Source organism: Hyaena hyaena, unplaced genomic scaffold (assembly GCF_003009895.1).
Source record: "Hyaena hyaena isolate Hyena2069 unplaced genomic scaffold, ASM300989v1 scaffold_310, whole genome shotgun sequence".
Classification (NCBI taxonomy): domain Eukaryota; kingdom Metazoa; phylum Chordata; class Mammalia; order Carnivora; family Hyaenidae; genus Hyaena; species Hyaena hyaena.
This window is the reverse complement of record NW_024080940.1, coordinates 393,917-409,228: the sequence shown is the minus strand read 5'-3', so window position 1 is coordinate 409,228 and position 15,312 is coordinate 393,917. Positions and strand designations below refer to the sequence as shown.

General features: G+C 40.7%; 1 protein-coding gene across 2 annotated transcripts in view; it reads left to right on the top strand.

The window, feature by feature from the left end:
• Positions 1 to 15,312, top strand: part of ADAMTS12 (ADAM metallopeptidase with thrombospondin type 1 motif 12) — a 301,553-nt gene that overhangs the window by 180,831 nt on the left and 105,410 nt on the right. For both annotated transcript variants that reach the window (XM_039248274.1, XM_039248273.1), the window contains exons 7-9: positions 2,911 to 3,060; positions 12,479 to 12,622; positions 13,195 to 13,339. In XM_039248274.1, coding sequence (XP_039104205.1) covers positions 2,911 to 3,060; positions 12,479 to 12,622; positions 13,195 to 13,339 — 439 coding nt within the window. The remainder of the gene's footprint in view (positions 1 to 2,910; positions 3,061 to 12,478; positions 12,623 to 13,194; positions 13,340 to 15,312) is intronic.

Here is a 15,312-nt window from a genome sequence, read left to right as displayed (position 1 = left end):
TTACCCTCATGAAGATACAGTTTTGTTCTGATGACAGAGAGGTCTTGTGGTGCTAAGAAAAACCATCAAGCTTCTAAGACTCATAGCTGTGAAAGGCTATTGAACTTTTCTGAGCAACCCAGGCTCTTGGAGGCTATGTTTGCTCATTGATTCAATAAATACTTATTGAACACCTGCTATGCATCAGACATTTGACCTGCTATGCATCAGACATTTGTATTGTATTGTATTGTATTGTATTTTATATTTTGAGAAAGGGGGGTAGAGACAGAAGGAGAGCCAGAGAGAAAGGGAGAGAGAATTCCAAGTAGGCTCCATACCATCAGCACGGAGCCCGAAGCAGGGCTCAAACCCACAAACCATGAGATCATAACCTCAGCTTAAATCAAGAGCTGGACACCTAACCTACTGAGCCACCCAGGCCCCCCAAGACATTACTTTAATCTAGATAAATGAAGCCTTTCATTGATGGGGGAGCTAAGTTCTCATGGGGCACTCCTGTGCAGATTTAGAGACCTCAAGAAACCCAGGGATGTGTAATAGAAGAGGCTCCTTGGCCTGGCCTTTCAGCAGCAGAAAACTCATGCACTGGAAGGCCCTGTGTGTGTGTGTGTGTGTGTGTGTGTTTGTGTGTGTTCTCCCTGGGGAGGACAGGCTGCCCCTGAACATTTTGGCCGGTCACTTGTCCCTTTGGTATCCCGGTGCATGGGGTGCCTGCAAACGATGATAACCAGCCTTCACTGCAACCATCAGAATCCCTCTTTTGAATGAAAGTATCAAAACTTCAGTTGAATGCAAACAGTTTTCAAAAGAAGTTTGTGGAATAAACCTATTACATTAGATTCATATTAGGGTCTGTGACATCAGTAGCTCTGCTGGGAGGTAGGTTAGTGTGAGTGTGGAGCGCAAGCACTGGGGCTGTGGGGCCCTGGGGGCCAACACGCAGGCACGGAACACTGAGGACCTGGGCAAGAGGCCAGGCGAGGACTTCAGTCCAGGAAGGACCTAGCTGTAGGGAAAAACCCCGGACTCAGGACTACTGTTAGAAACTGTCAGCTTCATCTCCTTCCTTGCCCTGAAAGCAGGAATCCTTTCTTCTCTCATTCTCACATGAGGAAGTGAGTGAGTTAAGGATAGCTGGCGTTTGTGGAATGTCTGATGTAGCACTGTGCTACATCTGTTAGAACCATCATTATTCCATTTAATCTAGACAACAACCTGGTAGTTGAACTGCCACCAATTATTCCCATTTTATAGATGGGGAAACTGAGGCTTGGTTATGTCACTTGCCCCAAATCTTATTGCCATTAACAAGTACAGCTGAGACTTAAATCCTGGTAGTTTGACCCTAATAGTTATGCTCTTAACTATTACTCATAAGAATGTGAAGTATCTGCTCTCTTATTATGATATTTTTTCTTATTATGATCATTTTTCTTCCTTGGAACAAGGGCCTGGTTTCAATGTGTGATGCACCTCACCAACTCCTGAAGAGTGGCTAGTATTTCAAATTGTAAAGCAGCCTGTCTTACCTTCAGCATCTTGAGTTGGATAATTCTTTGTTGTGCTGGGCTGTCCTGTGTGCTAAATGCATTTAACAGCATCTCTGGCTTCTATACATGAGATGCCAATAGCACCCTCCTCCAAGTCAGGACAACGCAAACTGCAAAGATGCGTGCATTATTTAGAATGATTGGGTTGTGTGATCCAATCCAGCTCTCCAAAACAAATCTACCCAACAACTATTGCTGTTAGAGTGGGGATGATGTCAGGTGGCATGCCGTGAGATGGGCTGCCTCTCTCTCCTATCCCATTGTCCGAGCCGTTGCCACCTGGAGAGCTGAGGACTCACTGGGGTTTTCAGAGTCTGGATTTTTTCCATGGCCCAGTGGAAACATCAAACAGACCATTTGTTGCCAAAATTGGTACCCACGCAAACTTGATAAGTTGAGGGTCTGTAACTAAAGAGCTCAGAACCTTGTTGGCATTTGTGCTAGTTATTCTTGGCAAAGAGCTCTTCCTGAATTGAAGAAAACCAAATGACTAGTTAACTCTTGTCAATGACTGAAATAATCCCCACAAAGATATGGAAGCACATTTTTACATTTAAAGACATAACCCGTATTTTTTGACATCCCAAGAGTCTTTATTTGTGTGTGCGTTCCCTCCCATTTGCCATAGAGTTAGGGTAATGGGGCTGGAGAGACAACTGATTTGATCTCTAGATGGACTGATGAGCAAAAGTTCTCAGATGCACTTTGAGCACAGACCTCAGAAAGACCAAAAGGAGGTTCATATGTGAAAACACTCAGCCACTGCTAGTTATCCTTTATTTAAAAGTTCAAATAATCTTCAATTTTCAGTCAAATCCTTCTCTTTTTGGCCAAACAATATAACTTGGCATCCTGAGATTAAGGGCAAAAGCAACTCAAAATAAAACATTTGTCATGAAATGCCTGGATGGCACAGTTAAGCTTCCGACTCTTGATTTCTGCTCAGGTCATGATCTTGTGGTCCTTGAGATTGAGCCCCACGTCAGGCTCCAAGCTGATAGTGTGGAGCCTGCTTGGGATTCTCTGTCTCTCCCTATCTCTCTCTGCCCCTCCCTTGCTCGTGCTTGCTTGAGCTTTCTCTCTCTCCTTCTCTCTCTCTCTCTCAGAAATAAAAAAAATAAATAAAAGTGAAAATTGTCATATTTTCCCACGCTTTTAGGTGTTTGTGAGATTCAGTAATTAGAGGTGAAATCATAATAATCTTATGAATTCTGAATTGCTCCTTATGGACTTTTAAAAATAATTTAACCATGCTTCCCAGACCATATTGAATGTGAAGTAACACCCAGGTTTTTTCCAGGAGGATTTTTTCAGATGTTTCTTTGGGAGCCTATACATCTCTATTCTCTGCTTTCAGAAAAGACATCTGTGCTGGTGTCAACCGCCCCTGTGAGACTTTGGGTCTGTCCCACCTGTCGGGAATGTGCCAGCCCCACCGGAGCTGCAACATCAATGAAGACTCTGGCCTCCCTCTGGCTTTCACAATTGCCCATGAGCTTGGACACAGGTAAAGTGCCAAGGAAACAGAGGTCCCCTTGCCATGTTTAGGCACCAAGTCGGTGGAGGGAAGGGAAAACGCCTTTAATGGGGCATTAGGAATCGGCTTGCATTGTGTCTTGAGCCTTACCCTCCTAAACCTCTGCTTCCTCATCCGTAAAGTGGGAATGATCACAAGCTTCAAAGATTTCAGTGTCTCTTCTTCCCTGACTGCGTTCACCTATCTACACCACAGAATCAGAGGGTACTACAATTTTCTGAATTAGAATGCGTTAAGCACAGACAAGGACATAAGCTTTAACTTACTTGATCAATTCAGAAGTAACAATCCTTGTTTTGTTTTATAAAATGCTAAAGTATTAATATCACTAAGAAGTCACAAGCATTAACATTTTTGCAGCCTTTATGGCATACATTTTGGGTTGTGTTGTTGAATCCTTTCAACAACCTTATGAAATAGATACTATTGGTAACCCCATTTTACTATATGTATTGAAGGAACACATTGAATAAAGCAGCAACTTAAAACTGCTGTAAGATGGAGAAGACCATTAAGCAAACATCAGTTAACAGGAGGTGCACGTTATGCTCTGGTGGCTGATGGCTGCTTCTGCTCACAGAGATGAAGGCAAAGTTGGGGCAGCCATTGTTGAACCTCTCCACAAAACCATATGCTTGCAACACATGTGCTTTCAGCACAAGCTCCCCTCCCCTTTAACTGGAGTGACTGCCAGAGGATTTAAAGGGCCAGCACTCTTTTCTCTCCCACTGCATATTTCTCCTTTTCCCCTTTTGAGAGCTAGACAATAAAGAATAGGATTTTCAGACAGATACCATATGTTTTTATTTATATGTGGAACAGGAGAAATTTAACAGACGACCATGGGGGAGGGGAAGGGTAAAAAATAGTTAAGGAGAAGGAGGGAGGCAAACCATAAGAGACTCTTAAATACTGAGAAAAAACTGAGGGTTGATGGGGGTGGGAAAGAGGGGAAAATGGGCCATGGGCATGGAGGAGGGCACTTGTTGGGATGAGCACTGGGTGTTATATGGAAACCAACTTGACAATTAACCATAATAATAAAAAAAAAAAGAATAGGACTTTCAAAAATAATTACAGATATGGGGGAAAATCAGAAAGTGATCACATATGCCAAGATAAAGACTCAGAAAAGTCCTGAAAAAGACCTTGAATTTTTACCACAGGTTGATCCTTGGCACAGGCACAGCTTACAAAAATAGTAATAATAATAATAATAAAAATAATAATAACAGTAATAAAAACAGCAAAGCATAGGGAAGAGGAGGAATCTGATTTCCAGAGTTACCACATTAACAGATTCAAATGTCCATTTTTTCTACACAAAAAATCATAAAACACGCAAAGAACCAGGGAAGTTTGGTCTCAAAGGAAAAAAATAAATCAACAGAAATTGTTCTGATGGCAGATTTATTAGACAAAGATTTTTAAACAACTACCTTAAAGATTTTTTTTAATGTTTTATTTATTTCTAGGAGAGAGAGAGAGAGAGAGAGAGAGAGAGAGAGCATGAGCAGGGGAGGGTCAGAGAGAGAGGGAGTCACAGACTGAAACAGGCTCCAGGCTGAGCTGGCAGACAGCACAGAGCCCGACGCGGGGCTCAAACCCACGAACCGCGAGATCATGACCCAAGCGAAAGTTGGATGCTTAACCGACTAAGCCACCCAGGTGCCCCATTAAACAACTACCTTAAAGATGCTCAAATATCTAAGGAAGATCTAGAGAAAATCAAGAAAACAACACATGAACAAAATAAGAATATTAGTAAAGATACAGAAAATCTAAAAAGAAACTAACATGAAATTCTGGAGCTAAAAAGTACAATCACTCTAATAAAAAATTAACTAGAGGGACTTATTGGCAGAAAAGGGCAGACAGAATAAGAACAGCGAATTTGAAGATAGGACAAAGTAAATGATCAAGTCTGAGGAACAGAAAGAAAATGGGGCATAATTTTAGCCAGTGCAAAAAGACAAGAAAAAAAAGGCATACAGATTAGGAAGATATAAAACGAGCTCTATTTTCAGATAATATAATTGTATATGTACAAACCCCCAAAGAATTTATGCAAACACTCAAACTAGAATAAGCTCACAGGATACAACAGAAATAAACAAAATCATGCACATTTTTATATACTGACAATAAACGAGTGAACACTGAAATTAAAAATGCAGTACCTTTTGCTATCACTCAAAAGTATAAACTATTTATATAAAATTATTATAAACATTTAAATCTAACAAAACATGTACAGGACTTGTATGCTGAAAACTATGCAACACTGAGGAAAGAAATAGAGATCTAAATAAATGGAGAAACCTACTATGGTCATGAATTGGAAGACTTGACAGAGTAAAGATGAAATTCTCCTGAAATAAATATATAGGCTTAATGATATTTCTATGAGAACTTCATCAATATTCTTTTTGAGATATGAAAAAAATTAATCTAAAATGTATACGGAAAGGCAGAGAAACTAGAATAAGTTTTCAAAACAACTTGAAAAAGAATAATAAAATGAGAAGAATCAGGCTACAGGATTTCAAAATTTATTATACAGCTTCAGTAATCAAGATTGTGTGTGGGGCACCTGCGTGGCTCAGTCAGCTGAGCATCTGACTCTTGGTTTTGGCTCAGGTCATGATCCCAGGGCTGTGGGATTGAGCCCCGCATCAGGTTCTGTTGTGAGCGTGAAGCCTGCTTAAGATTCTCTCTCCCTCTACCCCCTCCCCCACTTGTACTTTCTCTTTCGCTCTCTAAAAAAAAAAATATTTTTTTAAAGACTGTGTGGTTTGGGTGGAGGGAGAGACTCCACCCAAAGATCAATGGAAACAACCAGAGAATGTAAAAATAGTCCAAAACAAGTATGTTCAAGTGATTCCTTGACAAAGATATAAAAGCAATTCAATGAAGGAAAGGTAGCCAGTTCAACAAAGGGTTCCGAAGTAATTGGACATTCACAGGCAAAAAGTTTTTAAATATAAAAAGAACTTCTATTTAAGTCTCACACCATATGCAAAAATGGTCCTGAGGTAGAACACAAACTTAAATGTAAAATGTAAGCTAAAAACTGTCAGGACATAAATAGAAAATTTTCAGTATCTAGGGCTAGGCAAAGAGTTTCTAAACTTGACATTAAATGTATGATGCATAAAAGAAAACATTTAAAAATTGGACTCATCAAAGTTAAAACTTTTGACCCATTTAAGAAGATGAAAATACAAGACAAAGCCCAAGAGAAAATATTTGCAAACCCCATGTAGTGGCTTAAATACATTGAACTTCAGAATGTAACCTGTTTTGTAACTAAGATCTTTGCAGATGTTATTAGATATTAATTGTGAAATGAAGTCACCCTAGATTTAAGTTGAGCCCTAAACCCAATGACTGGAGAGGGAGATTTGGACACAGATCAAAGAGAAGAAGACCGTGTAAAGATGGAGACGGAAGTTAGAGTCGTACTGCTACTAGTCAGGGAAGTCTTCAGCCACCAGCAGCTGGAAGAGGCAAGCAGAGTCTCCCCCGGAGCCTTTGAAGGGTTCAGGGCACTGCTGACACCTTGATTTCAGACTTCTGTCCTCCAGGACTGTGAGAGAATAAGTTTATGTTATTTTTAAGCCACTAAACTTACAGTAATTTTTATGACCTACCTAGGAAACTAATACTCCATATATCCAGTAGAACTAGCATCTAAAATATATCAGCAACTGTCAAAACTCAATAGGAGGGCACCTAATTGCCTCAGTCGGTTGAGCACCCAACTCTTAATTTCTGCTCAGGTCATGATCTCACAGTTCCTAGTTTGAACCCCCTGCTTGGGATTCTCTCTCCTTCTCTCTCTGCCCCTCCTCTGCTCATACTCTTGTTCTTTCTCCAAAATAAATAAATAAACTTAAACAAAACAAAACAAAAAACTCAATAGTAAAAAACAAACAAGCAAACAATATAATTAGAAAACGGGCACAAAGGAGAAATTTCACCAGAAAAGATATACAAATGGCAGAGGAGCCCTTGAAAATGTAATCAACATCATTAGCTACCAGGGAAACGTAAATTAAAACCACAACGAGATGTCAGTTACACAGTAGTCCAAATGACTAAAAAAATAGTGGTGACACCAAATGCTGGCAAGGTTGCAGAGGAACAGGATCATTCACACGTTGCTGGTGAGAAAGTAAAATGGTTCAGGCGCTGTAGAGAATAGATTGTCAGTTTAAAAAAAAATTTTAAATGTTTATTTACTTTTGAGAGACAGAGTGTGAGCAGGGGGCCCGCAGAGAGAGAGGGAGTCAGAGAATCTGAAGCAGGTTCCCGGCTCCAAGCTGTCAGCACAGAGCCAGACGCGAGGTTCCAACCCAAGAACTGTGAGACGATGACCTGTGAGATGATGACCTGTGAGATGATGACCTGCGGGATGATGACCTGAGCCGAAGTTGGCCACTTAACTGACCTAGCCACCCAGGCGCCCCTAGATTGTCAGTTTTTTAAGCTGTAAACCTGCCCTATGATCCAGCAGTTGTACTCCTGGGCATTTGTCCTGGAGAAATGAAGTTTTATGTTCACACAAAAACTTGTACGTGAATGTTTATAGAAGCTTAATCTTAACAGCCGAAGGCTAGAAACAATCCAGGGGTGGTGTCGACCCAGCAGGGTGAATGGTTACATAAACTGGGATGGATACATATTATGGAATACTAGTTAGCTAAGAAGAAAGGAACCATTGCTACATGCAGTGACCTGATGAATCTTCTAACAGTTATTCTCTGTGGAAAAAAGCCAAGCCCAAAAGGTTACATGCTGTAGGTGATTGAAATGTCAAAACTGTAGAAATGGAGAGCATATTCGGGCTGCCAGGGTTGAAGGATGGAATGGGGGAGGGATGGGAGTGGGTGTGGCTATAAGTGCAATATGACAGATCCTTGTGGTGATGATAACGTCAGCCTCAATACCCTAACTGTGTTGCTGGATTATAGTTTTGCCGTGTGTTACCCTTAGGGGAAAGTGAGTAAAGGGGACCTCTTTGTTTATTTCTTAAGAGTGCAGCTGAACCTGCAATAATCTCTAAATGAAAAATTTAATTTAAGAAAAAGCATTGGGATATGTACAGATGACCTAAATAATTTTACTTTTTTATTTAATTTTTTAAATTTGGGTGCGGTTGACACAATGTTACATTAGTTTCAGGTGTACAACAGAGTGATTCAGCTTCTCTATAGGTTATGCTGTGCTCACCACAAGTGTAGTGTATCTGTCACCGTACGACCCTGTTACAGCATCATTGACTATATTCCCTGTGTTGTGCCTTTTATTCCCATGACCTAATTCATTCCATAACTGGAAGCCTGCGTCTCCCACCCCCCGTCACCCATTTTTACCTGTATTGCTCACCCTCGCACCCTTGCTTTCTGGCAACCACCAGTTTGTTCTCTGTATTTACATGTCTGATTCTGCTTTTTGTTTGTTTATTCATTTGCTTTTTTGGATTTCCACATACGAGTGAAATCATATGATATTTGTCTTTCTCAATCTGACTTATTTCACTTAGCATAATACCCTCTAGGTCCATCCATGTGGTTGCAAATGACAAGATTTCATCCTTTTATGGCTGAGTAATATTCCATTGCATATAAACACTACATCTTCTTCATCCATTCATCTATCAGTGGACACTTAGGTTGCTTCCATATCCTGGCTATTGTAAATAATGGTGCAGTGAACATAGAGGTATGCATCTTTTTGAATTAGTGTTTTCAGTTTCTTTTTTTTTTTAAGTTTTATTTATTTTTGAGAGAGAAATAGAGACAGTGTGAACAGGGGAGGGTCAGAGAGAGAAGGAGACACAGAATCCGAAACAGGCTCCAGGCGCTGAGCTAGCTGTCAGCACAGAGCCTGATGTGGGGCTCGAACCCACATACCATGAGATCATGACCTGAGCCGAAGTCGGACACTTAACCGACTGCGCCACTCAGGTGCCCCAGTGTTTTCAGTTTCTTTAGGTAAATACCCGGTAGTGGATTTGGATCACATGGTATTTCTTTTTTTAATTTTCTGATGAACTTCGATACTGTTTTCCATAGTGGCTGTATTGATTTACATTCCCACCAACAGTGCACAAGGTCCTCCTTTTTCTCTACATTCTCACTAACAGTGAGAATCTTATCTTTTTTATTCTAGCCATTCTGATTGGAGTGAAGTGATATCTCATTGTGCTTTTGATTTGTATTAAAACACTGTCTTTTAAATGGAAAAAAAAAGTTTAGAGTCTGATAAGAAAGAGAAAATTGAACAAACACATGAGCTCAAGTTTGAGTGATAGAAAACTACTTTAGTAAAATAAAACCAAATGAAAGAAGACTTTAGGGGCCTCCTAAAAAACTTTTGGTCATAGTAAAAGATGCTTCTGAGGTATTTAGTTCTTTCTTTAGCTATATAGTCCTAATTGTCTGTGGACCGAACCGAGAAACACTAGGCAGATTAATGAAATGGCTGCAGCAGTCCAAGAACAAACAAAACAAAACTGATAAACCAGTATCCCCAAAAAGACACTCATAGACTAATAATAAAGATACCCCATTGTTTCTTAGAAACATGTCTGTTTCATTACTGATTATATGTGATGCAAAACAGAAAGTAAAGTTAACCAACTTATAGTATGGCCTTATGTGAATAATTTCACTTTTATTTTGAGAGAAGATTTTTTGAAAATCCATTTATGAAGATCCTGGATTATATTAGCCATTTATACCTGAAGTCTCTTACCATTTTTATTCGATTCCTTTTGTAAGTGCCCAACAATGAAGGTACAATCCTAGGAGGAAATTTAAAAACTTACCTGAGACCTAGCATCCTTCACTTTTAAGTAACGAAAATATCACAATATAGATGAACACTTAAAAGGCAACATTCACTCAAGTTTCTCCCCGCTTCTAGATGATGGTATATTTCATTACAGACCTTTGCATGTTAAATATGTGAAATTGGTATTTCCTAAATGAGTTTGAAAAGCTCACAATCACATTTTTGTGGGTTTTGTGCTCTGCCATTACTCCTCCACCATAAGATGAATAATGAATCACAGGAATAAAAGGCAGCACATAAGTAATAGAATCAATGACAGTATAATAGTGTTGTATCAGGACAGAAGGTAGCTACACTGTGAACACAGCATAAGTATAAACCTGTCAAATGCAAGTTGCATACCTCAGACTAATGTCACATTGTCCCAACTATACTTAGAAAATGAATGATAAAAGGCAAGGAATGGATCTATTCCATCAAGGGATATCCTGAAACCCAGGTAATTAATTAACTTGCTATTTCACATCTATAGTTTGGCAAACTCATCTAACAGGAGTTGAAACTCAAGCATGAGGTAAAGGAGGCTAATCCAACAGCCCAGGAAGTTGTTTGAGAGTGTAGATGGCGCTGTACTCCAAACTCCTCTTCAGGGTCCATCCCATCTGCGGGAAAGTAGCTTCCTAGATGCAGTCTTTCCATCCCTATCACCCCATGTGCTTTCCTGGCCTTCACTTTTCATTGACCCATGTGGCAGGAATACTCCACCCATTTAGACATAGTAGACACAGTCCAAAGGGACATTTTTAGTAGCACTGCTTTTCTCTCATAAGATGGAGGAACAGAAGGATGATGAAGCTTGAGGGGACAAATCCTAATGAATTAAAATCTTCAGATGAAACAAAATGAACTCTGAGGGAACTGATCTATTTTGAGTGTAGGTTTGAATCCCCACAGTGTATAGGATGCAGCAATATGGCTTCTTGGGTTAGATTATCCAGTGCTGGAAAAACCATTATTCGTTCATATTTTTGAACCATACTTACGGTTTAGGGTTTTTACTAATTATTGAGCAGGTGAACTTGTGAAATACTTCATGAGCTAGATAAGAATGGATTTGCAACAGCATAGGGAAGGCCTGCTTGAGAAGAAAGCTTTCATTGAATCACATTCTTTGTGGCTGGGTGATAAGAGTTTTGCAGATTAATTCTCTGAATCCTTTGTGAATTTTATATTCATGTGGAACGTGATCAGAGTCTGTAAGTAAGTTGATAACATCATAATGCATTTAGCAAAATACAAGACATCTCTAAATTCCCCAAAGATGATTCTCTGTAAGAGTTGCTAATGTTGATGAGGAGATTTTAGTAAAGTTGCATATGAGCTTCCCTGTGAGATGGGTTGAATTTCACTAGCAGAGTAAAAGGTCCTACTTTCCCCTGTTTAGGTTTCGAGAGTTGAGTCAACATCTCTGGGTTGCAAGTGTATCTATCGTAAGCACTCCCAGTAGAGAGAGTTTTTGTGGGGACCTCTGATGGTGTCTTGGGCTGGGCCTGAAGACTCAGCTTATAAACAGACTTCTGAGTCTGCTGCCTTCCCAGGCACCCCTGTCATGCTGGACAAGCTCTTCTGGGTCATTCAGGGCTGCTTCACCTGGTCAGCCCTGGCATGGGGAGGACCAGGAAGCGGACTGAGCAAAGCCTGGATAAGAACGCTGCAATAGCAGGGCAAACTGCAGAAAACCTGCTTTTGCCGCTAACTAGCTGTGGGACTAGTGGGAGCAAACTAGTGGGAGTGTAAGAAGTTTTACACTCTGAACTTCCTCATCTAGAAAAGGAAACTAAGCTAGACAAGGATAAAAGCAGCAATAAAGGATTCCCATCATTCGCAGGGCCCTTATTATATGCCAGGCCCTTGCCAAGTGGTTTTCAGACTCATCCATTCAGATCTGACCCTAGCACTGTGATGACCTCTGTATTTTCCAGGAGAGGAAACTGCAGCTGAGTCAGTTTCAGTGACTCCCAGGTCATGAAGTGGCTGAGCTGGAATGAGAGTCCAGATCATCTGTCTTCAAAAACCCTTCTCTAACCATTGAGCTGTGAGGTCTCTCTGATGTCTCAGATACTGGAGAGCTCCTGTGATAAGACTCAAAAGAAATCCAATCACTCATAGCTTGTGGCCTTTGACAGAGTCTCCCATAGGCTTTCCCTTTCATGCTCTTTCTTAAATGATGATGAAAAGGGAGAAGGAAGGTTTGGGAGTTTTGTGCTGTGGTTACTAAAGCAGGAGAAAGAAGATTGCTTAAGGGTAAACCCTTTTACTCTCCTGACTCCATATTCTTCGAAAGCCAATCTGGGAGCTCTTACCCAAATAGAAGTTTTTTAATTGGCCGCATGGTGCCCACGGTTGTATATTTGAGGCCAAGGCATGCTTGAAATGTCCCTCTCCATCTTCACAGTCCCACTTTGTAAACACATGCATTCTGTACAGAATTGGCTCTCGGTGGGTTATTTTCACCTTGGAGAAACTGATTTTCTCTCTATTTCATGCCAGCCTCCTTAATGTTCTTGTGCTTTGTGCCTTCCCGCAGCTTCGGCATCCAGCACGACGGGAAGGAAAATGACTGTGAGCCCGTGGGCAGGCACCCATACATCATGTCCCGCCAGCTCCAGTACAATCCCACCCCACTCACGTGGTCCAAGTGCAGCAAGGAGTACATCACCCGCTTCCTGGAGTAAGTGACAGCGTGTTTCAGGACAGCCGCACTTGGTCTCCCTAAACTGCAAGTCAGTCTGAGTTTTTCCCTGAGCCCTGGAAAAGTCTCAGTTCCTCTCACAGGTCATAGTATCAGGTGGCATCAAAGGGGGTGGTTTTCACTTCTGCTTTCTGACCCCGAGATGCTGGTGGGTCCTGCTTCCAGCCACAGCCAGGTGAACATCCTATCGCCTTGCTTGCTTCTGCTCACAGTGGCTTTACGATATCAGCGTGCGTTAAATCTCTGGAAAGTGGCCAGAAGAACTCGGATGTCTGCTATAAATGATCATGGAAACCCCTCTGATGATTTTATATTATTCTACTGCTGTATTCCTGGCCCATACGTGAAGTAATAGTGTGGGGTGTGATTTGCATTCCCTTTTAGGCCCTTCCCATCTTGGGCTTAGAGGGTTCTGTGCCTTGTGGAAATAATGCTATCTTGAAGGATGAAGAATAAACTACAGGGATGGAAGTTTCTGTTGAATGAAAGACTAAAGACGAAGGAGATCCTAAGCAACTGTTCTCATTTCCGTTGACTTGTTTTCATTTCAGCCGGGGCTGGGGGTTCTGTCTCGATGACATCCCCCAAAAGAAAGGCTTGAAGTCCAAGGTCATTGCCCCTGGAGTGATCTACGATGTTCACCATCAATGCCAGCTGCAGTATGGCCCCAATGCCACCTTCTGCCAGGAAGTAGAAGTGAGTGTTGGGTATCTTGGTGCATCTGGTGGCTGTGCACTTCACTTGAGGTCTCCGGCGTGCTGAAGGAAGGGCCAGGCAACTACCTGGTAATCTGAAGAGCCAGACACAGAAATGGAAACCTTCTGTTCATGGCAAAGGGTTTGTAAGAAAGAAGGTGTGAAGTTGGAGGCCATTTACATTCCTTGACCCAGATTCCTTGATATTCTCTGGAGACTGCAATCCTGTGCAAGTGGGTGGTGAAAATTTTATAGTGATTTTCAGGAATCACCGTGATTCACACCTGCAGACTCCATAGCAACCTAAAGTTGCTCCCTTTCCTGAATTTCCCATCTGGTTACAGAGAAACCCCGGATGCCAGGGAGGAATAAGATTCATCCCAATTCATTCATGTCCTTTATTTTTAATATGCATATATTAAGTCAAGCCCTGACATTTAACCTCCTAAAGAGTCTGTGGCTCTGTCCTGTAATCTTCATTCCCACTGCACTGTCTTGATTCAGCTTCTCATTTTCTCTCCTTGCGATTTTAACTACCTCCTACCTAGTATCTCCTCCATTCAAATTGTTGTTCAGGTTGTTTCAAAATAACACAGAATTAACTAACCACAGCTCTGCTCTGCTCTTAGGGTCCACTGACCATGGGATAAAGCCCCAGCTCCTTTGTGTGGCATTCCTTTGTGTTCTGAATCTTGCCTATTCTCTGAGTGCCTCCCTCATAGTGTGAAGGTCCTGGTGTTAACACATAGTCACTGGGGAGGCAAGACTTGTTCAGCCTTCCCCATATTCTGTGCTGTTAGTGAATAAAATGAAACAAATAAGCCCTCAAAAATTAATAGAATAAATTCTCTCACTTTAAGGAGCTTGTGCTCTGCTGGAGGAAGCAGACAGAACAATTTCAGTACAAACCTTTGAGGAAGAAGTAAATAACTGTGCTTAAACAAAATGGGCAAAACTCAGTAGAGAAGGTAAAGTTGGGACAGAAATCCCTCACCCCTCACTCCTAACTGGTTTCCAAGTTAGGCTAATTCTACCTCTTAAATATCTCTTAAAAAATCCATCTATTTCTAGGTCTCCTTTCCTGGAGTTTGACTACCTCTCTCAACTCTGATCCATCCCCCTAAATATAGCCAAAATGATCTTTATAAGTGGAAATTGGATGTGTTTGTCTCTGAATAAAATATTTCAGTCTCTCCATTCCCTACAATAAAGTTTAAATTCTCTAAAATGGCTTCAAAGGGGTCTCAGGATTCATCCTATCTCTTGTTCTTTGGCCTTCTCTCCTACAATATTGTTTTGATCCTTCATTCTCTAACCTAGAATTCTAATTGCATGTATTTTGGGCTTTATAGCTAATCTTCCATATCTTGGAATTCTGCCTTCATATTTTTAGTCTCTTTATATTTCTGCTTTTTATGTATTTTTTTATCTTTTAACTCACTAGTTCTCTCTTCAGATACATCTACTCCTCTGTTTAACCTTTCTGTTGAAATTTTAATCTCATTTGTGGTACTTTTTTTTTTTTTTTTTACTTATGATAATCTATTTGGTTGTTTTTCTAAATTTTCTCTGTTACAGCTTCTTGTTTCTAATTCAGGCTTTCAATGTGATCTTAGGTTTCTTAATCATATTTGAGACATTTACTTTGCAGTTTATGTTGGATAATTCCAACATCCAGAGTCTATGTGGGTCTGTTTTTCCTATTTGGGATTTCTTCTTTGTCTTGCTTATTATAGATTATTTCCTTTTCTTGATTTCTGTTTTTATTGTGAGTTCTTGGTTGTGAGATTTCATATCAGATTATTCCTTAAGGCTTATATGGTTGGCACATTCTTCCAGAGAGGATTTGGGATTAGTTAAAACAAATCATTGGTTGGATGTTATGCAACTATATGGGATGTGTGAGGGCCAATGTAGATACAAAATCTCAGGGGTAACACTTACTACGTCTTCTAGAGTTAGGGTCAAAACAGA